The sequence below is a fragment of the Electrophorus electricus genome, chromosome 9 (assembly GCF_041902795.1).
Source record: "Electrophorus electricus isolate QZ-2024a chromosome 9, ASM4190279v1, whole genome shotgun sequence".
In the NCBI taxonomy this organism is placed as follows: Eukaryota; Metazoa; Chordata; class Actinopteri; order Gymnotiformes; family Gymnotidae; genus Electrophorus; species Electrophorus electricus.
The window spans coordinates 17,871,209-17,896,509 of record NC_137505.1 but is presented as its reverse complement, the minus strand read 5'-3'; the positions used below and the strand labels follow the sequence as shown (position 1 = coordinate 17,896,509).

The following is a 25,301-nucleotide window of genomic DNA, read 5'->3' as shown; positions in this document are numbered from 1 at the left end:
ATACATAGTTCTTCTGTATTAACCATAACAATTAAACAGAGAATCTTGTGTTCATCTGGTAAATGTTTTTGTATTTCCCAAAACATTTAAAATGCAACTGTTAGGCTACCAACACATCAGAGAAAGATTATCATTAGTCACTGGTCTGTCTCACTGATAATATCACAGTATGATTTGTATATCTCTGTAGAACAAATACAGAAATCTTATTTCTTCACTCCTAGTTCTCATTATGTCCCTTAATGCCTATGATATGATACCCTGGATCATAGATGTACATATATAATGTTATATGCAGGGGTCTCTTTTGATTGTTGTAGGGGTTGATAGAGAAGACACATTTTTAGTTAATACTTTTTTTGGCAAAATAGTTTTGGGCATTTTTATCCACCAAGACGAAGTCAAAGTAAAATTCAATAAACTGCTCCATACCTCATCTCTTCCTTCATGTAAGCTAGCTAAACTAACCCTAGATATTTTAAGAAAATCACAGCATTTGCAAGGAAACCTGAAACATTTGCGAGGGCATACAAAACATCGATACTTTTAAATACTTTTTATGCAGCAAACAACATCTGTTTTATATCAAATTGAGGCTATATGCTCAATACCTCCTTAGAGAAATTTTGAGAATAATAATTCAAGTAAAGATGATCAGATAAACGGCTGCACAACCCAAATCGGCCATCTGGAGGTAGCAAAGTGCAAAACAACATTACTAAGTAACATTATTTGTCCGTGTAGCTGTTTAATGTCATAGAAAGGTTAAAAATACTAAAGGTTGGATTACCAATCAGTGTCTGGAATGCCTCACATCCACAATTACTGTATGTTGATATAATCAAGTTCTGGTGCTAAAAATCATAATGACTTTGACCGATATTTGTGTTCGCCTATAACTGGGTATCGCCATACCGGTCGCATGCTGTTACATGACTTAGTATCTCACAAGCCATCAATTGCAAACAATTTACAAAGGATTTTGTGAAATAGAGTGGTGACGACACACTTCCCATCTATCCCAACACTCTCCATATACGGCACAGTCTAAAAGTTACAGAATAAGTTCTGCGTAATGCTGCGCATACATGACGAGCTTCAACAGTCTTTCACGCACTTCGTTGATTACCACGCGTGTAGCTCGTGTTTCATTGGCTAATGTGCGAGGTTTGCCATCCGGGAGAATCAGAAGCAGTTAGCCAGCTAAACAACAACAACAACAACAACAACAAGAACAACAACAACAGCAGCAGCAGCAGCAACAAGAACAACAACAACAACATTTTTGCCTCATTTTGTTTGGGGGGGCGGTTAGGATGATACGGAGACTGAATGACGTTTGTTGTAGGGCTGTAGATTTTTAGTGACTTTTTGTTAATTGCCCTCTTATTGCTGCAATCAGACACTGAAGCACATAAGTGTTCGGACGATAAATAAGGCGATTGCTAGGTAGCGGTGGTTAGCTAGGTTAGCTTCGGGCTAGATTGTGTTTAAGTGTCTTCCCCCTCGATGTCTCAATGCACCTGGTCTCTGAAGGATAGATCTGAGAGCACCATGTCCTGCTCTGGAAACCTGATTTGGGATGTAAGGAAACGCTCCATTGGATACGATGATCCCAACCTTGTCAGAACGAACTATTTGGGTAAGAAAGCCGTGGACATGACAGCTGTGCGTTTTTGGCAGTGTGCTTTCTTAGTGACGACCTTTAGCTAGCGTTATAACATATAGTTCATACTGACGACTGTCCATTTTGTAACCTTAGAGAACTCTGGACAAAACAAACGTTAGCTGCTCACGAGTGCCTTGCTAAATAATACTGTACCAGCTAGGTGCCTAACTATCTATCCCAGCTAACTACGATTAGCATTGTCCTTTGGGTTATTTCAGCCAAACACATACATACACACACTGTGTGTTTGCACAGTGGGTTGTTTGTTAATTGTCCGTGGAGCTAACTTTAGCCGGCTACATAAAAATGAATACAGTGAGCGTTGACCTAACTAATAGCTAGGTCAAGATAGCTTAAGGTATCTCACACACCTGGCAGGATGGCAGCCTTCTTATAATCTGGCTAGTGTTAGCGGACTATAGATTCAAGAAGCCACCATTGTTTGGTTTGTGTGTTTGGGGGCGTTGACGGTCAACATGAAAAACATTAGTCAGTGGCCACGCTAATAACCCAATTTACTATCCCTATCCCTATATACTAACGGATGTGGACGTGGCTGTTTTATTGCTTGGCTAAAAAATGACTTGGTGGTTTCCGTGACCATTTTTATCCGTGCTTCGTAGCTTCGTTAGCCGAGCAGAAGTTAGATAGCTAGGTTGGGTAACTAGCTAGCTACATTCTTGTGCGCTTCTCTTGTCTCTTGTTCCAGATGCTTGCTTGCGTGTGTGATGTAAAGTGCCAGGGACTTGCAGTTCAAGCCTGTAACAGTACTTTTCAAGTAATGTTAGATTTATTTGAGAAAGGTGAAGAAAAGGTGATGTCTTGGCGTCTTTAAATGAATTATGTCATCAGGCAGTAGATGGTTGTTTCACGTTAAGCGTGTGGCAGCAGTATTATGATCTGTATCTTTCAGTATCACATGGTTGCAAATATTTCAGTGCAAGCAAAAGTGTCAAAGGACTGCCTTAAACATCAAATTATGGTCAGTTTTCCTTAGTCAAACTAGCTAAATGGGACTGACAACAAGCAAACCATCAAACGTTAATTTTTTTAACCAGAATATGCCTACAGTGTGTTTGGTAACATATGTCTACATTTAGCCAGAAAAAGCCTTCCGTGTGTATGGTAACCATATATTGTATTGTATTATTGTGTAGTAATACATATTATATCTGGTAATAACAAATGATATGATTTTATACCTAAACCACTAATTTTGAAGTTTATGATCTTTTAAAAGTTCCTGAGAATTTTAACACCCTCATAATTTCTGGATCAATGCATTTAAATGAAAAATAGGTGTATATTTCGAGCTCTTTAATGTGACCAGTAGTTCAAATACATCAGTTAATTAAGTGCATATTAAAATCTAGAATTGCTTGGCGAGATAAATAAATAATTTGGCAAACACCTAAACAGACTAAACAATAATTAAGTCTTAGAACTGAATTTACTATAACAGGATGCTTGTGATACCAGCATGTCATCAAACCAAAACATTCATAGTTTATTTTGTCAGGAGTGATTGATCACGAAATCTCCCTTCAGATATCTTGTACCTTATGAACACTGTGTTTGGTGGGGAATTGTTTGCTACTATGTGGAAAGTACATGTTGACAATAATTATTTATTTAACGACATACTACATAATCAGTTTAGACCTGGATATGTGAGCATACCTGGGGTTTCGCTGACATAACTTGCCTTGCAGCTAATAATGGTACTGTTGTCTTTGGAATCATGTAGACTCACTATTATGAAAATGCTTCTCTTTTCGTTAATGGCGAGTTTGGTCTTTATTCACTGTTGTGAAGCTGCACCACTGCTGTTTTCTCCACCTTGTCTGCAATGTTTCAGATCTGATATAAGTGTTACCACAGTTCATGAGGTAGCTGGTGACGCGTTTGTGTTTGCGTGTGCGCTTGGCCAGGCCACACGTTGTTAGGGCTGTCAGTGCTAATCGACAGGGAATAGACAAGTGCCTGTAATAAAACCAGGCAAGTGATCCACAGAGCCGAGCCTAAATTTAGCAATGTTCCAGTGATTGGTGTGGGAGGATTTTAAGGTGGGTGCATTTCTAGATCCTGTGGTAATCACAGCAAAGGTTATAATGGAGTGAAAGGGGCAAAAATGGTCCAAAGTATTTTTAACTAAAGGGAAATGTAGTCTGAGGTAAAAGTAGGGGGACATTTAAAACTGCCTGCAGGCAATATCAAAGACTAATCAAGACTTGAGAGTTAAAGTCAAGTTGCTGCAAGACTCTCATGTCACTGAAAGCAAGTCAAGTCAAGCAGCCTGTTTTTTTTCCTCTCCTTTTTCCAGTATTGTTACCAATGCTTTCAACCTCAAGCATACATTCTTAATTGTTAAAGAGCGGAATTGTGTTTTTCTTGTACAATCTACATTTTTAATAGCTTGAATCCACTTGTAGAAGGTATATTGTGACTCAGGAAGACCGGATTTCTTGCAAAGTTCTGCTGTCTAGCTTCTATTTTCACCATGTTGTGTGTATTTATTTTGAATCTCTGAGGTGTGCCGAGGCATCTTGCTGTAAAACACCAGCTGCTTACTAGGTTTGCACTGTGCTTAAATTTGGCATTAACCAGTTGCAGCTGATTGCCAGCACAAGGACAGCAAAGGTGTGCTTTCATTGCCAACCCTAGGATGCCTTTCTGTTTCCTCTTTCTCTTCAAATGATGAAACATCTTGCTATGTGCAAAAGCGTCTGAAAGGCTTCAGCATGTTTTTGATTTGAAGAATTGTTCAGTCTGTTGTTAGAAAGGGGGGTGGGGGCGTGCAGAACATTTATCAGGAAATTTTGAAGCTGAAATAATTTATGATCAAATTAATTAAATAAAGAAATATATCAATTATGAGTCATAGTTCGGTCTGGTTTTGTATTGTTAGGCTAGGCTATGTGTACAAAACAAAACTATTAAAATAAATTCATGCATTTAAGCAATAAAAAAATAATTTAATTGCTATTCACTCTTTAATCATATCTTATTGGCATGTTATTGGAAGAAACATGAATGAAAAATAGCTTTCTCAACACTGTTAAAGTGAAGTTGTGTTATAGCGAATCTTTCTGGATTTGGTAGGTTTATGAGAATATCAAAAAAAGTTGTTTAACGTATAAAGCTCCCTTTTCCTTTCCAGGCAGAAGAGAATTCGTGCAGCGTCTGAAGCTTGAAGCCATACTCAATGTGCATGATGGCTGTGTGAGTATTCAATACCCGTTCATTTTGGTTATCAGGTTTTCTTAGAGGTTTTCCTACTTCAGCAAATTAGTGTTTCAGTTTTTATTTATATTTAGATTCTACATCTAAAAGAATGTGCTTGCCTGCCTGTCTGGACATTTCTGCCCCCACAGGTGTGTGTGTGGGGTGGTGTACTTGAGCTCAGTGTCTGATTCTTGATTTGTTAATGACTTGATGTTGATAGACACTAGGCTGCTATAAAGGCTTTGTATGATGCTATTCAGCATCAGCTGTTCTAGTTCAACTGCACTGCTGCCAGCCAGTACTCAAAAACAAGCCAAATGTGGGCTTGGCTATATGTTCTTTGCAATTTTAGGTCATTTAGCTGTCACAAGCCCCAGTCTGTCAGTGCACATTCTTGTTATTCTGTTGCCCTGGTGGAGCGTCTGTATGCAGTGTATCATAATGCTGGTTGTGCCACTGTGAGTAATGCAGGCCTCTTTGAGGTCAGGGAGCTAACAGAAGACAGCATATTAAGGTGGTCTACCTGCTGTCGTTTGCACTGTGCACCTTCAATATGTCACCTCCGCATTAAGCAGACAGGCCAAGCAGACCCCAAGCAGGAGTTTGAGTGGGGGGGGGGGGGGTGAACAGCCAGTCGAGCTTCTTCATCACTGCTCTGTAATTGCTCTTTAATTGTCTTTTTTGCCCCCTTCAGAATAGCGTTTGCTGCAGCTTTTCCCACAACATGTCTTGAGAGCCTGTCAGAGAGGTGGGAGCCATGCTGTGTGTGAAGGCAAAAAAAAAATGTCTGGATTGCATTTGTTGTCTGCTAGCAAAGATAGGTGTCTCCTGTCAGAGAGTAGTAGATAGCGTTTCAGTTTCCGATTCGTGACGTGCTTCCCACATTTAGAGCGTCCTCTTAGCAGACACGTCAGCCATCCCCAGTGGCTGTCTGACAGATCTCACAAAGGCTCAACATTTTTTTCACACTCTGATCAAATAGGCTGTGGCTCATATGTATATAATGCCTTCTTGTCCCCCCAAAAGTTTTTCTAAATTAAATGTGGAGGAGTGTGAGAGGAAAATGACAGCCGCTCACAACAGTAGTTCATCAGAGGGCTGAGGTGAAATGGAACAGGTTCGTGCAACGATGCTCGTTGTTCCCTAATACAGAGTGGAGCACTGGAAACAGAAACCAGAGGGGAGCAGAACACATTAGCCTTTGCGGACTGGGATAATGAAATATTGATCGATTTCTCTTAAAGGCTGAGGCTGCTTGACAGCTGCATTGTCCTGTGCTAGGTTTCACTGCTGCGAGGCCATTGTTTGTTCTTGTACTTCCTGCAGTTCTAGGTGACATGTTGCGAAAGACCATGTTGTTATATTTAGCATGCTCCGTTAATTCCATCTTGAGTGATGTCAGATATCTGTATCACCAGGTATCTTTTTCTCTGTTTTTAAATAGGTTAATACCATATCCTGGAATGACACAGGGGAATACATTTTATCAGGATCTGATGACACTAATTTGGTTATTACAAATCCCTACAACAGGAAGGTAAGTTTATGCGGTAATGTTATATCCTGTGAAGCATAAAATCTGCATAGACATCAAAGAGTAGGCATTATTTATCTAGCAGAAATAATGTACAGACTGGAATTGGTTACCTGACCAATAGAGCAATAATGCTTCATACAGTAAAGCATATCAAGGTGAAACTACAAAAAACACTGAAAAAAGAGAAGATATGTCTCACTAGTTCTTTTGCAAGTGCAAGGGGGGAAAATATAAGGTCAAAATATCTAAAAAAGTGGATTTTCACACAAAAAACTGCAAAAGTGATAATTTAGGGACAAACTTCAAAAATGTATAACTAAAAAGGTATTCAGCATCAAGATATAAGATTTTGCAAGCTTTTCTCATGAATTTAATAGAAATCCTCGCATGATTTTATTTAATTTTTTAAAAAGAAAATCCATGACATGGATTGGGAGTGGGAAATCAAGGTGAGTTAGCATGGAATGTCCCTGAAAACAGAGTGCCTTTTAAAGCCCTGTTTCACACAAAATTTACAGGTTCCAAAATGTTTTAATGCACTGTTCTTATTTGTAAGTGGTGTTCTACTTAAGTTTCTGTCAGTAATGATTATTTAACAGCTTTAATGAGATTGCTACAAAGTCTATTAAGATTTTGAGCCCTTTGAGAACATTACATCCATTCAGATAGTAATGATTTTCATCCAAACAACAAAACAACTTTTTGAAAGGGCATCTTGAACACATTACAGTCCCCCGTTATGCAGAATCGGCTGAAAAGAATTGAGAGCGGCATTCAGAAGGTTTGATCTCCACTGGTCCTACTCTCGCCACTCTTCCCTCAGGTCAAAGCGACCATCCGCTCAGGTCACCGGGCCAACATTTTCAGCGCCAAGTTCATGCCACACACCAGTGATCAGCAGATCGTGTCGTGCTCAGGAGACGGCCTCGTTTACTACACGCACACGGAAAAGAACCCGGACACAAACAGGCAGTGCCAGTTCACCTGCCACTACGGAACGGCTTATGAGGTAGGTGTGATGCTGGAGCGAGTGTTAGAATCACACCGGTAGAAGCCGGAAGCTGGAAAGGCTGGTAAGGTAAGAGGTTTATCATACCTGCCAACACTCCTGACTTTTGCAGGATTCTCCCTATTTTTAACTTTTTCTCCCGCTGTGTTCCCAATTGGTAATTTCTCCCGTTAATCTCCCGATTTCATAGTGATACAAATCAAACGGGTGTTTCTCAGTTTCTGTGTGGGATATGTGTCGTGGTACCTGGCAACCCAACCCAGAGGCAGAGGTGAGCATGTGCAAATGACCCTGCTTGACGTGCGTCACTCGTCAGTTTGCCATGTATATATGTCAACGAAAGTAGATGCAGCAGCTCCCAAGGAGAAGAAAGTCGCTTCCAAATTTCAGTTCCCCTCAGTATGAGACCTTTCCTTTTCACTGCTATCCAGACCAGCAAACACCATGCGTTTTGTAAGATATGTCGGGCCGGCTTTATAATAGAGCATGGTGGGGAAAATGACATTACCAAACATGATGGCTATATATGCTAAAACACAGACAAGCCATGGAGGCATTTTAGTATGAGCATTGAATTCAAGTCTAATTAAGTCGTTTTACTTTCACATCCTTGTATTTATTCTAGTAATCTGTGGTGTCGTTGAAGGTAGGCCATTTGCCGATAACCCAGAAAATCTCCTGCTTTTTCACAGCCTAATGTTGGCAGGTATGGGTTTTTAAGTTAGACACGTGCGCATTTGTTATGTGACATGATAAACGTACCTACTGTTTTTATGATGTCGTTTGGCTTAAATTGCAGACTACACTCTCGTTCTACTCTCTCTCTCTTGTTTTCTCTTGCTCTCTCTAGATAATGACCGTTCCTAATGACCCCTATACCTTCCTGTCTTGTGGGGAAGATGGCACAGTTAGGTGGTTTGATCTGCGCATGAAGACCAGCTGCACGAAGGAGGACTGTAAAGATGTAAGGTTTTGTCTGTTAATTTCCTGATTATACTATAACTTGCACTGTAAGTAACCACAAGTCTTTCATATTAGTTTGTTCAAACGAATTCACTTTGCTTATATAATACTGATTGGAACATTTGGTGGCAATCATCACCTTCCTTTGCTGTTTAAAACAGTAAATGGGCCAGTGAACCCCAAGCCCTCCTCTTTATATCCACCCTCTTTCTTCATAATGAAATAGTTCCTGGGGAGAACATATGTTCAGGTTTTTGTCTGTCGTCTTTGGCCGCATGTCTGGATGATCTCAGCTTTCTACACAGTCGCTGTAACCATTTGCTCTTTTTCTCATTAAAATGTCTTTGACTGGGTTGAGCTCCAGGGACGGCTGCTGTGCTGATCTCAGATCACGTTTCCTCCTGTAACCTTAATCCTCATTTTCCCCGCCGGAGCACCACAGCTGTGGCCTGCCCCAAGCCTCTTTGGAACGCAGACTGCCACATCAGCATGTTATGATTGTTTTATCAAAAATAAGAAACAAACTTTCACCTCGAGTGTTCACTGGCAACTAAGAGATATTGGTCAAAAAGGGTGCGTCTTCATGTTGTGTCCTATTAGAGACTGGGTTGTAGATTCCACAGACCCGAAGACACGCATTACCCGTTGCCTGTCGAGAACATTGGACTTTGAGAATGAGCTGAAGTTCTTATTTCTCTTCTTTCTTCTGTGAAGAAAGTACATTGTACCTTCTCATAATATCTGTCTCAAGTGTCATGCATTATTGATTACATTACAGCCACTCTATATCCACCATTTGTTGAGAAACAAGTGTATTGGCTCCTTTCTCCTATCTTGAACAGTCTTCTTGTTCGGAGTTTTTTCAAACAAAAAGGTCCTTCACACTGCACAGAGACAACCTTTTCAGACTGACATATGTGCATATCGCACCGTATCTCTCTCCCTCTGCCCTGTACACACCATTTTCCCCTGTTTTTGTTCTTTTTGATCATCTGCAATCAGGATATTCTGATTAATTGTCGGAGAGCTGCTACCTCGATATCCATCTGTCCCCTGGTGCCCTACTACCTTGCTGTGGGATGCTCGGACAGCTCCGTGAGAATCTATGACAGGCGTATGCTTGGCACAAGGGCTACGGGTGAGGGCTGCATCTTACCGTGATTACGAACTGCATTCAATATATCAGTATTTCAATATAGGCTGGTGATATAATGGTAACATGACTAACACGAGACAGTAACATTTAAGTTCTCATCAGTCACAACAAAAACGTATGGTATGCAACGTGGCTGTTTATGTTTACCTGTTAGCACAGTATGCCAAGAATAAAGGACATGTTTTTCTTATTTGAAGTCCCCTGTCTGATGAGTTGCAGGTAACTACATGGGGCGCGGGACCACAGGCATGTGCGTGCGCTTCGTTCCGGCCCACTTGTCTAACAAGTCGTGCCGCGTGACGTCGCTGTGCTACAGTGGAGATGGGCAGGAGGTTCTGGTCAGCTACTCCTCCGACTACATCTACCTGTTCGACCCCAAAGACGACCAGGCCCGGGAGCTCAAGGGCCCGTCTGAGGAAAGGCGAGAGGAGGTGAGGAGCACCAGCTCCAGAAGCGCACAACACATTATGCTGAGAGAAGCCTCCTTATATGACTCCCCACGGAAATGGCAGGGAGGAGGCATGGGCCTCTGGGCTGGTGCAATATAACGCAGTGTAGTTCACGCAGGGCTGCAGGGAGTGGCCTCGTGCTGCCGTTCAGGGGAAGGGCTTGGAACGTATCCAGCTGCCTTGCAAGCTTCATGTGCCTTCACTGCAAGTTGAACCTTTCTGTCCCTAGCGGAGTTGTTCTGTTGTTTTCAGGGCTCATGGCCCTTTGTACACATCGGGGCAGATGTAACTACCCAAATGTCCCAAATGAACAGAGGAAAGTGTCATCGCACAAGGTTGCTGCAGAGAAAGCCTTTCTAGAGCAGAGATGTAATAGCAAGCAAATGTCAAAGAGGGAGATGACGGGTACAGGTGTTGTGTTTTTTTTATTGGGAAGGAAATTTAAACTGATCTAAAGGCTTAGATATATACATAAAGATGGAGAGGCATGGTGCCAGTCCACTATAGCATAAGCTTACTGGTGAACATGCCTGCACGTGAGCCATCCAGAGGGACCCCGTTTTCCATCGGCCCCTGCCGGCTCATAGGACTGTTTTATTTTATGTAAGGACATGGGCATGCCTGAACGCATGGCTAAAAAAAAATATGGATAAAATGTCTGTGACTAGATCCTGACTTATGTCTCTTAAATCATGAGACCTTTCAGCATCCCCATTTAGACTGTGTGTGTGTGTGTGTGTGTGTGTGTGTGTGTGTGTGTGTCAGTGTGCACGCGCGAGTGTGTGAGAAATGTGCTGGGTCACTGGTCCAGGCCCATCAGCTGCTGCTCCACTCCATGTGTTCCGCTGTGGTCGGATCCCCTGCACTCACATTCCTTTCCAAATAAAGCTGCAGAGGCAGCCTGCTTTCCACGGCAGGGACAGAAATAGATGTCCAGAGTGTGCAGCCAGCGAGACAGGGAGAAACGCTTGCATCTCTAGCTGCCTCTTCCCTTGCCTGCTCATTCCCGCTCTGTAAGCGCATACAGGAAAAGCCTGGCATAACGGAATCCAGTTACTCCAGTTACCAAGTTTTTCTTCCCCATGTTGAAGCTGTATTCTGATTTTTGCTTACATAAGGCCTCTTTAGCTGTCGGCAGCTGCAGGCGCGGGAGTAAGCTTTCATAATCCGGCTGTTGGCAAAAGTCTGTGTCTCAGAACTCTGTCGCTGGAAGTGATGGAGTAGGAGCAAATTAAAGGAGCTTTTTCTGTTTGCTCCAGTTGCCAGTGCTTAGCAATAATGGCTCTCCTGCCTACCACACTACTGGGAGTGCCACTGGCTTTATGGTAGCCCTTATGTAATCTGCTGGCATGGTCCTTTTAGAGTGAAGTGTCATGACTGAAAGCAGAGCAGCAAGCATGTGAGTGTGACCCATGGCACAGACACAGGAGAGTAACCAGTTGTGTCCGCATGGAGCGTCCCAAATAAGGGAGACGTTGAGCATCCGCTAAAACCCTGTTCGTGTAGACTGACCCTGAATGGTATGTCTTTGGAAACCTCACTATGATTCTCGCACTCCAACCTCTGTATTATTTTATGAGTTATTACAACTCTAGTTTATGAAATGTCTTACGGCCTCTGTAGTAATCAGCCTGTACTTGTAGGCAGAGGATATGATTGGGTGCATATGGGTATTGGTGTTTCAGGTCTAGCCACTGACATCAGTCAGTTACATGTCACAGCTCCCATTCCTGACTGGCGTTTGGCCAGTTACTGTCTGTCAGCTTGTTTTACCACCACTGCATTCTTGGACCATTAGGCATTGCTTTCAGTTGCTTCACTTGCTGTGTTTCTGTTTTTGTGAATATTGTAAAATGTTAACAGCCTTTGACTGCCAATAGAGCATTTGAACATTTGCCTGTTTTATGGTCTGATTTTGCCCGACCCTGTTGGATTTGGTTTCCTGTCTAAAAATCTGTAAACAGTGTGTAGATATTGTGAGTCCCATAGAGCCATAGCGAATATAGCCTCACTTATGATGTGCTCAGGTCACTCTGGACAGAGCGGTTGGAAGTGCAGGGGGGCTGATGGGGTGGCTTTAAAGGTGCTTACGCCTGTCTCCCCACAGCTGAGGCAGCCGCCTGTAAAGCGGTTACGTCTGAGGGGAGACTGGTCTGACACAGGGCCGCGCGCCAGGCCGGAGAGCGAGAGAGAACGCGACGGTAAAACGACACACCTCATACCGCCAGCACAAACATTCCAGCATGACGTAGCTCAAACAGCAAAAAGCGTACAAGTTAAACAAAAAAAAACCCAACCCACATCAACCATGACCCACCCCCACCTCAGCACTCAGATGGGAGTCACATTAATCCGTGTGTGGGTGTGTGGGTGTGTGGGTGTGTGGGTGTGTGTGTGTGTGTGTTCCTGTCTTGAGGCTTTAAAGTGCAGTGACCCTTTTCTCTGTCCCTGTCTGTCCCAGGAGAGCAGAGCCCGAACGTGTCGCTCATGCAGAGGATGTCGGACATGCTGTCGCGCTGGTTCGAGGAGGCCAGCGAGGCCCAGGGCAGCAGAGCTCGTCCGCAGGCCCGGCCGAGAGGTACGGTGCGCGGCGCCCCACTGGTTGCATCTGTTTCGCATCTAAAGAAATTTTACCAGTGAAAGTAATTAAAGCCTGAGTACGATGTGCATCTCAGAGAAGGGCGACATCAAGCGCATTCTAATTGTACCATTTTCTGCAGTTGCATTGCATTAACCCTATAGGTGGCCATAGGGGGTGATCACACTCCCAGCTCCTGCACTTATGTACTCCAGTCATGACGTCATCAATTTTCTTTGTTTAAACACTCTTTAAAATGTCATTAGAATATGAAGTCGTGGACACAGTATCATGAATAAAATGGGAAGCTGAATGTATTGTTACACTCCTGTTTTTTTATATATATATATATATATATATATATATATATATATATATATATATATATATATATATATATATATATAAAACCCAAAAACCCAAACAACAAAACAACTAGTATACCCTATGTTTTATGAAAGGAAAAGTCTATATTTGTATATTTGAAGGAATAAGAGCAGAAAAAAAAAGACTTGTTCCCACCCAGGTACTGTGGCTCGACCAGAGGAGGCAGCAGCACCATCAGAGACACCCTCTCAGGAACCTGTGGAAACCGAAGGCCCCATGGACGTGGAGGCAGCCGCCCCCGAGCCTTCTACCACGCCAGCATCAGCTTCTGTCTCCGGCTCTACCTCAGCCTCAGCCTCCGCCTCTGCTTCTACCTCTGCCACGGCCTCTGCACAACCCCTGCCCCAATCCATCTCCTCGTCCTCGTCTGGCTCCTCCTCCACTGTGTCAGCCCCGCCCCACCCCACTTCTTCTTCCATGCTCTCCTCTCCAGACTCGGAGCAGAAGAGCCAGGCTGAAGACACGCCCACTAGCTCAGCCACACCCACCCCCTCAACAGAGGCTGTTCTCTCTGGTAAGAACACCACTGTGTGGGTGGTGCATGTTAGTACTGTTTATATTGTGTGTGGCTAAGTTCATACAGCAGCTAAATGCACATCTAATTGGACATTAAAAGTGACTGCTAGAAATGATTAGGAAGTTGATGCAGAATTCAAGACTGGATTAGATTGATATGTACTGTATGTACAAGAATCACAGTGGACGACTAGTTGATCGCGTCACTGTACATATGCCAACACTGTCTCCTTCAAGTGTCGAGCTCTCCTTCAAGAATTCGACCTTATACAGTATGATGACTCACTTTCCAGTGCTACATAAGTTGCCATCTTTGAGTGTGGTCTGTCTCTCTGGTTTTAGGTGTTAATCAAGGCTCATTACGGTTACCTGGCTGTACACATTGGGCCTGCTTCACTCTTTCACAATACAATTTGAGAATTGCTCTTACTAGTGAATAAGGTTGCTGATCCCAAACTGTGTGAACATAGCCAAAGTGTCAGTGTGAAGTCCTGAAAGTCACATGTAGCAATACCCAAACAACCGTGTGTCACACGGGCACGGTTCAGGCCCGATAATCTGATCTACAGTAGTTGTGGTGCTGTATATCATATGGCACATGTGTATGTCATATAGTTATGCTGCTACATCACATTACTCATTCACCCTCCCACTCTGGTTTTTCCGTGTCAGTCAGAGTGGCTCGTGTAGGGCCACTCTCTCTGACCCATAGGAAGCTTGTTATTTCACTTGGACAGTGACCGTGGTGATTATCTGTGTTGGTCTAGGCCCAGGGCTGTGTCTGTGAAATCAAATCTGTATTTAGACTAGGAGCCAAGATTTAATAACCTTCTCAGGCAAACATCTTGCTTTTCACATTCATTAGGATACAAAAAACAATGTCTGGTTCCTCCTTGTGACCCCAGTAGAGTTTGGCCTGCCCACCGCAGTTCAGGGAAAACTTCTGTTTCTGCTAGTGAGGGCAACAGGAAGGCTTTGTGTGCTAAGGCGGACCAGGGGGAGAAGACATTATACCTTTTAGCCTGTTTGTGTTTTGTTTTCTTTGGTGGTGTCTTGTTATCTTTTGGTGTCGTCCTGCAACATTGTAGCATGTGTCCATACGAATCTATGATTTTGTATTCTTTGTTCCTGTGTGTCTAAGCATAGTCTTTCTGTGCCGAAGAAGCTGAGCAACCTGGTGGTGAAGATAAAGTGCATGAATATTTCGTGCAGTTTGTACGAGATCTTCACGGCTGCTGCTTCTGTCTCTACATTTTCCGCCTTTTTCTCATCTCCAGTCCTTCCTGTCTGTCATTTGCCTTTCTGATCTTTTTTTCCCCCCTACGTCTTCCCTTCATCTTGCCTCCTCTCTCTCTCTCCCTCTCTCTCTCTCTTTGTCTCTGCTTTCCTGTCAGAATATGGCCCCCGCAGGCTGCCGGTAAGTTTAGTGTGCAGGCGTTTGCAGAGGCTGCTGCTCCTGGCTGACCCTCCTGGGCAGGGCCAGCATTCAGCCTCTCGAGCCTCCAGGGCCTCCAGCTCAGAGGGCCCCGCCCAGGGCCATGCCGCAGGGAGCCGCCCCCCAGCAGGTTACCCTCCACCGCGCTGCTTAGCCATGAGCCCCTCATGGCTCTAGCCCTCCCACCTAACCTCCCCCTCATCCACCTGCTTGGGCTCCTCTTACCACTCTGGTGTGCTGCCTGGCTTTAGGGTTTGGGAGCACTGCTTGTACCCCCTCACAGCACGCAATGTTTTCTCTCTTTCACACACGCGCGTGCACACACACACGAACACGCACAGTGCGTGTTGCGATCACAGCAATTACCATGTTATACTGCCACCTTGTGATTTTACCTTAGAATGCGTATACTCACAAAAGCGTATTTCTCCTGTATTTGTGGGTTAATTTCAGACTTTTCTTCTTGCATATGCATTTTGTAATTAATAGGCCTTGCATTTGTCAAATCTGGCAGCACTGCCATGATTTACAAGCTTCCGGGGTGACAGATTTGCATACCAACTAAACTGCGCTGAGCCTCTGCTGTTTTCCTAGCAGGGGAGTGGCTTCACAGAGCTTCTCCATTGCCGGTTATATGATATTCATAATGTCTTGGAGCATGGACTTCAAAATGAGGAATTTGTTTTTAAAGACTAGAGCTACAATAATTTCCAGATGATGTCCCATGACCAGCAAATATTAACAAATATTACCTTGAAATCTGTGTGTTCTATAGCAATAGATCTGGACTACACCAAGAATCTTGTTTGGTCTGTTTTCATGCCGTAAGTGCTGCAGTGGCTATTTTGTAGTGTAGCTAAGCAAGTTGTCCTCATCATTCTGAAGAAAGGTGAATAACATAGGGTTAGGGTTAAGATTGTGCTTAGCCCTCTAAAATAGCAGATGTTCTGGTTTTGACCTAAGAGTGGTTCGTTGAGTTTGCAGTGCAGCATATGCGCATAGATGGATATCGTGGAAGTAGACAATGAAGCTGTGTTGAGAGAAATTTTTTTTTGACATTTTTACAGCTTTCAGAACTGTCTGTTGATGCTGCCTGCATTGCAGTGTGATTTTTCTTGTGTGCGTGGAGATGTTTCCACATCAATCTCGCCCACTTTTTTGCCTGTGCCATTTTGTTTTCACTTGTTTGTTTGTTTTGTGTGTTTGTTCAGCCTCTCTCGTTTGTGTTCCAGATTCCCCCTCGTCTGTGGTGAACAAACAGCTCAGATCCATGACTCTGGATGAGCAGCAGGGTGCGTCAGATCTTCTCCTCTTCTGCTTCTCCCTTTTTTCCCTCTCTTCCTTCTCCTTCCCTGGCTTCCGGCATCTCTTTGGCAGCGCTGCGGCCCCGGTTGGGCCAGCTGCATCTCGTGCCGTCTTGCGAGGACTCCGCACGTGCTGCCGTGTCCTGCAGGCCTGCCGAGCAGGCGTCCCGAGGCTACTGGAAGCTTTCTCTGCAGCATTAGCTGCCAGTCCACTGAAAGATGAACGCATTTTCCTCTTGGTTCATTTTCCTTCACCTTGGCAGATGTTGCCCTCCTTCATTCAGCCTCAGGAGACCAAGTCCCTGTTTCTTCTTCCTGCTACCGAGGGTTTTCCCCCTGCAGTTTGGGCATCTTAAGTGCTTATTCAATAGAAAAAGAAAATACAAAAGAAAATTGGATCTTCCCTTTTTCAGAGCTGACCAGCTCTGACCTTGGATGGCCGTAATGAAGAACGTACCTTTTAACCTTTCAGAGATGTCCAGAGAAAGCTTCCTGTCACTCGTGGAGTTGCCCTGGTAACTTGCACTCTGGTTGAATGTTGTTGTAGTGGTTGAGGCGTGCTTCCCTTCCCCCAAGCTTCCTGCCGTCTGGAACGGGCATGTGGCTTGTGTGACTGTCATACTGCATTGAATTGCAATATGCGCATTCCATCTTTTAACATCCTGCAGCATATTCCAGTGTCATATTTTTATTGTTCTTTTTTGTTTCAAGTTTATAATTTTGTTTGTTTTATTATTTTATATTTTTATAATGGTTTATTATGTTTTATATATTATTATTATTTTTGATGAAGCAGTGCCAGCCAGTAATGTATTAGGTGATAAATTCATGGCTGTCTCCAGAGTTTGAGCTCTGTGCCAATGTGATAACTGGCTGCTGGATCTGTGGCATTCAGGACCAATTATTATTATTTATGATTAAGTGTAAGGACTGACTGTAGAGACGCGTGAGCATCATATGAGGTGCCCTTCTGCTGGCCTTTCTGTTCTCCTCATCCTGCTTCTCCTCCTCTCTCTGCCACTTATACTCTATTTCAGCAAGCACTGAGGCGTCAGGGACAGTACAGAGTGATGCAAGCACAACTACTGCAGAAGCGTGTGCCGAGTCTGGAAAGCGCCTCCCGCCGGCAGCCGGCACGGGCGCGGGTCCCGGGCGGGTGCCGGGGGCCACGGCGGCCATGGCTGAGCCTGTCCTCAGCTTGCACTACAGCACAGAGGGTACCACCACTAGCACCATCAAGCTAGACTTCACCGACGAGTGGTGAGGGCAGCGGATCTGGCACATGTTCCATCTGTCCCACAAGCCAACGCTCTGCAAGTGGCCTGAACAGATTCACGTTTGTTTTACAGTGAAAAAGTACCAGGCCAAGACAACAGCACAGCGCCATACGTGACTGTGTTTCCCCACAGTAATGAGATGCAAATAATTTGTATGCAGTGCAATTGAAGTGTATTTATTGGAACCGCATGGTTTAAGTGTTTGCTTGCCTCTGTAGGAGTAGTCCCGCGTCCAGCTCCAGGGCAGGTGGTGGGGGTCAGAAGCCTACGGAAGTGGTCAAGGGCCAGGAGACTACAGGAGAGACACCAGTACAGGGTAAACCATTATGGCACCAGCTAACACTGCATTCTGATAATAGTTTCTGAATCTAGGCCTAACAAAAATGTCCTTCCAATTGACAGGTGATATTGCAAATATACATAATGATTCTTGACGTTTTTTTACCATCGCAGTATTGCCGTAAACCACGTTTAGCCACATTGAATTCTATCAGGAACCGAGTACATTCATTTCTTATTAAAAAGGTTATTTTTATATATGCTGATGATAATGTGACATCATTGTACAGCTTGTTGCACTGTGAAGAATGTGCTAACTGCCCAGTTATGTTTTTGTGTGACCGATGACTATGATTAGCTACTGACCTTGACTGTGTGTCGCACGGCTATGAGTAGCTAGACCATGATTGGCTAGCTCTAATTACGAGAGAGAAGCTGAGCTCAGGCATATGCAACTTGGCCTCCCGGATGTGTGATCCCTTGCGTGCGCCTCTCTTTCCCAGTCTCAGCAGGGGTGGCCCAGAGCACAGACAACCAGCCCAATGAGGGCGATACTGAGAAGGCTCCTGGCGGCGCCTTGCAGTCCGACCCAGCTGAGGACCTGACGGCAGGGTGCACAGGGAGCCCGGCCAGCCCAGTTGATCAGGCGGCAGCAGGCTCGGACGAGTCCTCCGAGGGGTTCAGGAGGACGGAAGCAACAGTGAAGGGTGCTCAGAGCTCCGCTCAGCCCGCTCGTAGTAACCAGGACTCTGACGATAGCGACGACGACCCCATCCTCATCCCCTCAGCCAGGTACAGAGGAGCTCCAGGACAGAGGTATGGGCTTTCTTTTGTCAGTGTTTCGTTCAAACCTGGGAGTCTCACATGTCACAGAGACAAACATTTATAAAACCACCCAACCTACCGTTAAGACAGTCCCATCAGGTTGACACGAAAGGTATGCGATGGGTAGGAGTAAGGACATGTTGGTACAAGGATGTGAATTTTATGTTCTTCTCAATAGATTTAGCTTCAGAGGCTCGGCAGTAGGCGATAGGATGATCAGGTATTCCAGCAGTGCTGAGCACATTACTAAAATCATCTAACTGCAAGAGGTGGATGGTTTATTGAATTTTATTTATTTATTTATTTAAAGCATACACTAACCTTACAAATGTGTTCATGATGCAGCAGAATTGCATATTTCTGCAGTGCACAATGTTTTTGTACAGAGACAAACTGTTACCTGTTTTGTGTCTGAGCGTGTATAAAATGTGTGGGTCGGTTTTAATGACACTTCAATCAGTGACTAATCCAGCTAACGAGTGGTGCACATGTGTTTGCAATTATTTGTGTGCTCTTATATTTAATAGGATTTGGCAGGAATCTTATGAAACGTTAAGGATATGTTTGCTATTGTTATATCCATTTTTTATGATTGTGTATGCCATCACAGAGAAACATACCACTCTCATGTTTAAGCCTTCTAAAACCCTGATAAATCTCCTTTTCACAAACAGGATACTCAGAATATTTCGAATGAAACAGTAGGCTGATTTCTCAAACTACTTATAATTGCTGTTGTACAGCCTAATCATTTGTACATTTGTCCAAAGTAAAGCCAATAAAACCTTTTTAAAAATTATCGCTCTGTACTCCACCCACCACCCCAGTGGATGATCTATGCCTGTTCTCATTTGTGGAAAGGTGAAACATCAGGGTATTTGGAGGAGTAAAGTAGTATCTCTTTGAATTGTGTTTAACCCTAGTGAGAAGAGGCTTGGTAAGTTCCACAGCTCCACAGCTAAAGCTGTGGGCATGGTTGTGCTAGGACCAGCTCTAAATGATGGGAAACGATGTTTATTAAGTTATGTGTTGGATAAATTCCCAATATGTTCTTTAAAGGTCTGCTGGGTCGGCTGTATTTGTTTAATGTAGGATATCGATCGCATTTGTTATAAACATGTTTCAAATAAGACTTTGCTGTACTCGTTTTTAAAGTGGCCTTCAAAAGCCACCACTGTGATTTTGCTAGTTTTTGCTTGTGTGTGTGTGTGTGTGTGTGTGTGTGCGCGCGTGCGTGCAGGCGCTCTGCAGCGGCCCGCATCCAGGAGCTCTTCCGCAGAAGGAAGGAGCGGCGTGAGATGGAGGAGAGTGAGACCCAGAACATCAGAAGACCTGCCGTTAAAATGATGTACAAGGGCCACCGCAATTCCAGGACCATGGTGGGCGCCACTTACTGTCCACGGGGCAGGACGAGAACCAATTACTGCTAATAAGCAAAAGTCATACGTTGATTTCAAAGCGGGTGCCGTGTTTTTGCACGCGTCTTTCGGTTTTACGTTAGCCACCGTTTCCGCCCTCTGCAGATAAAGGAGTCATGTTTTTGGGGCACTAACTTTGTGATGAGTGGCTCGGACTGCGGGCACATCTTCATCTGGGACAGGCACACGGGAGAGCATCTGATGCTGCTTGAAGCTGACAATCATGTGGTCAACTGCCTGCAGCCCCACCCTTACGACCCCAGTAAGTGCATGCCGCGCATGGCGACAGGCTCAGGTGCCGCCCCCCAGGAGAATGGCATCTGCAAGCCGATTTGATCTAACAGTTCACGTTGCTTTTGTTAGTTCTCGCCTCATCTGGAATCGACTATGACATCAAACTGTGGTCCCCACTTGAGCAGTCACCATCGTTTAACAGAGACCTTGCCGAAGAGGTAAAGCTTTTCCTTTAACTATTTCAAGTCTGACCAAAAGATCACTCTTTCTGCCTATTGATCCACTGTTTTCTTTAAATAAAAACATTTCTAATTGTTCATTGTAGCATCTATTTTAATATGAATATGACTGCCATATTGAGGAAGCAAAGACATGCATATATACTACTATATGTGTATATACTATTCATGCATATATACTGAATATACTACTCTCTTCAATCAGCTCTTACTCTGGTTAAACAAATCAGAATTCCATTATAAACATATGCTCCTGCATATTTAAAAACTGGTTTGGATGATAGCAATGCACGCAGCTCAAATTTCACATGCAGAAGTTACATTTGTACCCTCTACCGGTATAATGGCTGTTGTCATCTCAACTCGACTGAATGTTATTCCCAAACTTTCCATGTGATCGGTCCAGATGTTATTTATAGAACCACTAGGGTGCAGCAGAGCTCACCGCTGCAGGCTGCTGTCAGGGGTGTCATGCTAGCTTGTTCACTGAGACACAGAAGCCACAAAATACTTTTCCAAACGTATGCTTGTACTCCATTAATCAGTGTAGTGAAAGCAGCAACCACACCCAGCCTTGGACCCGGTTCTTCTAGGTGACAAACCTGTGCTCTGAGTATTTAAACAAAAAGGCCACACTTTACAGAATTAAACACTTCACTAAGGATTGCTTATAGCTGACTGACATCAGCTAGTGATGCCTTTCTTTCTCTCTTTTCTTTTCATTTTTTAAACATTTTTTTTTTTCCTTGTAGGTGATTGCACGTAATGAACTGATGCTGGAGGAGACGAGGAACACCATTACTGTTCCTGCTTCCTTCATGCTGCGCATGCTGGCCTCACTCAATCACATCCGAACAGGTGAATGCCGCATTCCACTCTTGACCTGGTCACTGTGAGGCAATACAGCTGAAAGGCTGAGCTAGGTTGTGCTCGGTGCCTAACCTGTTTCAGCTCTGATGCACCAGTTATCAGGCCCCTTCAGGCGTTTAGTCAGGTGTGTTTGAGCAGAGAGAACCACAGTGCTCTGCAGGGATACCCTGGGCCTGGGACTAAGGTTGTGGTGATTAGTGAATATATCTAGCAAAAACAATAAAGCCTTACTTTTTAATAACTGGCATTGCACTGAGTGTCATAAATGGGAAAGTAACTTCTGAGACCAGTTCATAACTAGACACAGCTTAATGCTGGGACCGGACTACAGGAATACAGCCCGATTCTGACATGATTGTCATAGCCAACAAATTTCCAGTGATGGGTTCGATTGTGAGCATCGGTAGCAAGGAATGATCAGTGTGTTTAAAACAACTGAGAAAAACCTCAACCCTCATAATAGCATTTATTTCCATGTACACAAAGGCACTGGGAGCACTGCACATTCAATTCCAAATGAAACCATGAACAAAATATCAATTTTTAAACTGAAAATGAAGAAAAAAGAATAATGGGCTGTTTAAATGAAGACACTTTTTTTTTAATTTTTTTTTTTTTTTTTTTTACAAACTCGAATATTTACAGTATAAACTGAAAGTTGTTTACAAATTTAGCTTTTCTGTTGATCACTGAACTAATATTTAGTTGTATAACCTTTATTTCTGATAACTGCTTTACATCTGTGTGGCATAGAGTCAACTAACATCTGACACCTGCAAACAGATATTCCAGCCCAAGCTGACTGGACTACATTCCACAGCTCTTTTGCATTCTTGGGTTTTGCATCAAAACCAGCATTTCTGATGTCACTCCACAAATTCTCAATCGGATTGAGGTCTGGGGGATTGGGCTGGCCACTTCATAACATCAAGCTTGTTGGTCTGGAACCAGGATGTTGCCCACTTGCTGGTCTGTTTGGGGTTGTTGACCTGCTGAAACACCCATTTCAAGGGCATTTCTTCTTCAGCATAAGGCAACATGACCTCTTCCAGTATTGGGATATATTCAAACTGGTCCATGGTGCCTGGGATGCGTTAAAGGGGTCCAACTCCAAAGTATGAGAACCATCCCCAAACCATTATGCTTGCACCTCCATGTTTTACAGTCCTCACAGTGCATTGTGGCTTGAATTCAGTGTTTATGGGTCGTCTCACAAACTGTCTGTGGCCTTTAGACCAAATAAGAACAATCTTGCTCTCATCTGTCCATAGAATGTTGTGCCACTTCTCTTCAGGTCAGTCAGTGTGTTCTTTGGCAAACTGTAACCTTGTCAAAGTGTGTTTTTTTTCAGCAATGGTATTTTAAGAGGGTTTCTTGCAAATAGTTTGGTTTCACGTAGGTGTCTTCTGATTGTTGCAGTACTCACAGGTAACTGAAGATCTTCTTTAATTTCCCTGGAGCTGATCATTGGAAGCTTCTTTGCCATTCTTGTTATTCTATGATCTACACAGATGGTAGCATTTCTTTTCCTACCACATGTTTTGGGTTTTGTTTGCCATTTTAAAGCATTTGAGATCATTTTAGCTGAGCAGCCAATTATTTTCTGCACTTTGTTTTCCCCTCTCCAATCAACTTCTTGATCAAAGTTCTTTCTCATTCAGTACAATGTCTGAAATGACCCATTTTACTCACTGAGCAAGGGCTAAAACCAGCAGGTACAACATTTGCTGCCCTCCTTCTTTAAATAAGGGCCATAATTGACACCTGTTTCTTCACAGAATGAATGACCTCACTAATTGAACTCCACACCGCTATTAATTTGAACACACCCCTTTCATTAAATGAATCAATTACACCCAATTAGCACCGTGCATGTCATGACTGTTGATTCTGTTGGTTGCCCATTACTTGGCTACACCTAGTCATGGATTTTTTTCCCCCATGTTGGATTATCTTTTCTGCCAAAATGAGTAATTAAATACATTAGTGATGTTAGACTGCTATTATTTTGCACATAACTGTAAATAAAGAACAGAGCTGTGACATCTAAGATGCCCCATAACTCCCCACTGAAAAGTCTAGCATGTCAGAATTGTTTTACGTTTTCCTGTAGACTGACAGCTACTGTGGCATCATCGTCGACACCGACCAATAAGATGGTCAATGTCTCTGGTGCACATATGTAAACAAGACACTGGCATCAGACAAGTAGTACTGCCAGCCTCCTAACCCAGACACGGAAAGAATTTATGCCACTGTAATCGCCTAATCTGATATACTGACTAGAAAAGAATGAAAGAAAAGAATGTAGCCTGATCCCAGTGTAAGTGCTTGAAACTTGAGGTCGGAATAATGTAGGCCTTAGTATGTCTTTAGAAACAGTTGTTGCTCCAGTAAGCACTATAAATGGCATAGATGTAAATGCATGTATGCAGCATCCAAGTGAGTTTGGGCTATGACCTCACCCTGTCTCTCATCTTCCCCCCCCAGACCGCACTGAGGGCTCTGGACAGGAGAACGAGGATGAACAGTAATCCTGCTGAGACTTTTTTTTTTTTTTTAAACAAGCTGTTTCTTTTGTTTTGAAACAGTCAAATATTTGAGATTTGTACAGGCAATTATATAGAATACTCCCTTGTTAGATCAATTTTTAGTATTCTTTTTTTAAAGATGACTTTCCTACTGATCACCCCAAATGAGATTAAACGTCTGTGAAAACGAATAAAAAGCAAACAAGGGCAATGCGCACATGAGAAGAGGAGTGTAGGTGACAGGTCTGAGAATATTTAAGTGCAATATTTTTGTTGCGCACATGATTGAGCTTTGGTCATTGTTAGGTTTGGTTCTTTTTATTGTAGCATTGTATCAGGAAAAGAATTCAAATGTTGTATACCTGCAGTTGCATGCATGTCAGACATGAAATCATGCTTTGTTTTTGTTGTTGAAAATCTAGTTTTCCTTCTAGTCAGTGTGCAGTTTGTGTAAAGGCAGACAGGCTTTCTATGATTCCTTTTTGCTCTTCCACGAAACCTGCTTGATGGACTCAAATGCCAGCCACCCCCTCCAGATCAGGATCAGCAGTTAGTGAGGTTTCATATCAGTGTGCCCTACTGAGGGATCCAGACATAGCTGTATTACAGTGGACTGAATGTGCAGAGTGCAATGTGAGTGGGCAGATGTGTCAGTTTTGTGAATTTGATCAACAGCAGCTGTCTACTCAAACCGTTCTTACTAATGGCTGGTAGATCACGGCTTGCTTCGGCTGTCGGCTAACAGGACAGACGGTGTATGTTTTGGCAGCTGCTGGCCAGAGTGCTGTGCTAAGTGGACGTTGATTATAGAGAGGCAGGCTACAGCTCATCCTCCCTCCCCCCATCCCCTGTGGCGCTTTGTACACGTCATTTCACACCATTTAGAAATGCAAGCTGCCCCGTTCATCCACCAGGTCCGCAATCATGAGTTTTAGTTGCATTTGAAAGAAACAAAAGTGTAACGGAGAAAATGAATATTTATGGTATTGAATGTGCTGTGATAAATATGGACACTAAATGCATTTTTAAAAGAACCTTTTAAAGGATTTAATGACACAATTTGAAATCGATAATCAAAATGTTCTTTTTGATCACAATAAATCATTGCAAGAAATTCCCAATCTATATGGCATTGCTTTATCATGATAAATGTATAGCACATGAACACTGATTGGTATAAAAATGCATAATGCATTTTCTCCAAACATTCCACAGGAATGCATACCACACTGCTCTTTTCTCAAGATGCAGTTAAGACAAACAGCATTGGTAATCAGCTACAAAAGAGCAATAGAAAAAAAGTACCGAACTTCAGATGTCATGTACCGTTTTCAAGTGCAATTGAAAGACACTGCTTTTCCTGCATTCCAATACTGTTAATGAAATTTGTTATGCATAGT

General features: G+C 43.3%; 1 protein-coding gene across 9 annotated transcripts; it reads left to right on the top strand.

Annotated features, from left to right (window-relative positions):
• The first annotated feature begins 1,154 nt into the window (after positions 1 to 1,154).
• On the top strand, positions 1,155 to 25,015 carry dcaf6 (ddb1 and cul4 associated factor 6). 9 transcript variants are annotated; one of them, XM_035522749.2, is made up of 21 exons: positions 1,155 to 1,642; positions 4,830 to 4,891; positions 6,339 to 6,431; positions 7,255 to 7,440; positions 8,291 to 8,404; positions 9,406 to 9,541; positions 9,779 to 9,990; positions 12,116 to 12,209; positions 12,470 to 12,586; positions 13,113 to 13,487; positions 14,884 to 15,054; positions 16,157 to 16,216; positions 17,266 to 17,488; positions 17,724 to 17,821; positions 18,288 to 18,600; positions 18,788 to 18,829; positions 19,850 to 19,988; positions 20,133 to 20,289; positions 20,391 to 20,479; positions 21,253 to 21,358; positions 23,861 to 25,015. In XM_035522749.2, exons 1-21 carry the CDS (start codon positions 1,510 to 1,512, stop codon positions 23,902 to 23,904), a joined length of 2,964 nt encoding a protein of 987 aa, XP_035378642.1. In that variant the 5' UTR covers positions 1,155 to 1,509; the 3' UTR covers positions 23,905 to 25,015. The 9 variants fall into 9 exon arrangements, with proteins under 9 accessions (XP_035378642.1, XP_081576505.1, XP_035378644.1 ...); XM_081720379.1 differs by lacking the exon at positions 16,157 to 16,216; XM_035522751.2 differs by lacking the exon at positions 14,884 to 15,054 and having other exon boundaries at positions 1,156 to 1,642.
• Positions 25,016 to 25,301: the final 286 nt, after the last annotated feature.

Coding starts and splice junctions, on each gene's coding strand:
- dcaf6 (XM_035522749.2), top strand. CDS start 1,510: ATGTCTCAATGCACCTGGTCTCTGAAGGATAGATCTGAGAGCACCATG. Junction 13,488..14,883: donor AACAGAGGCTGTTCTCTCTG/GTAAGAACACCA, acceptor CTTTCCTGTCAG/AATATGGCCCCCGCAGGCTG. Junction 21,359..23,860: donor ACTCAATCACATCCGAACAG/GTGAATGCCGCA, acceptor TTCCCCCCCCAG/ACCGCACTGAGGGCTCTGGA.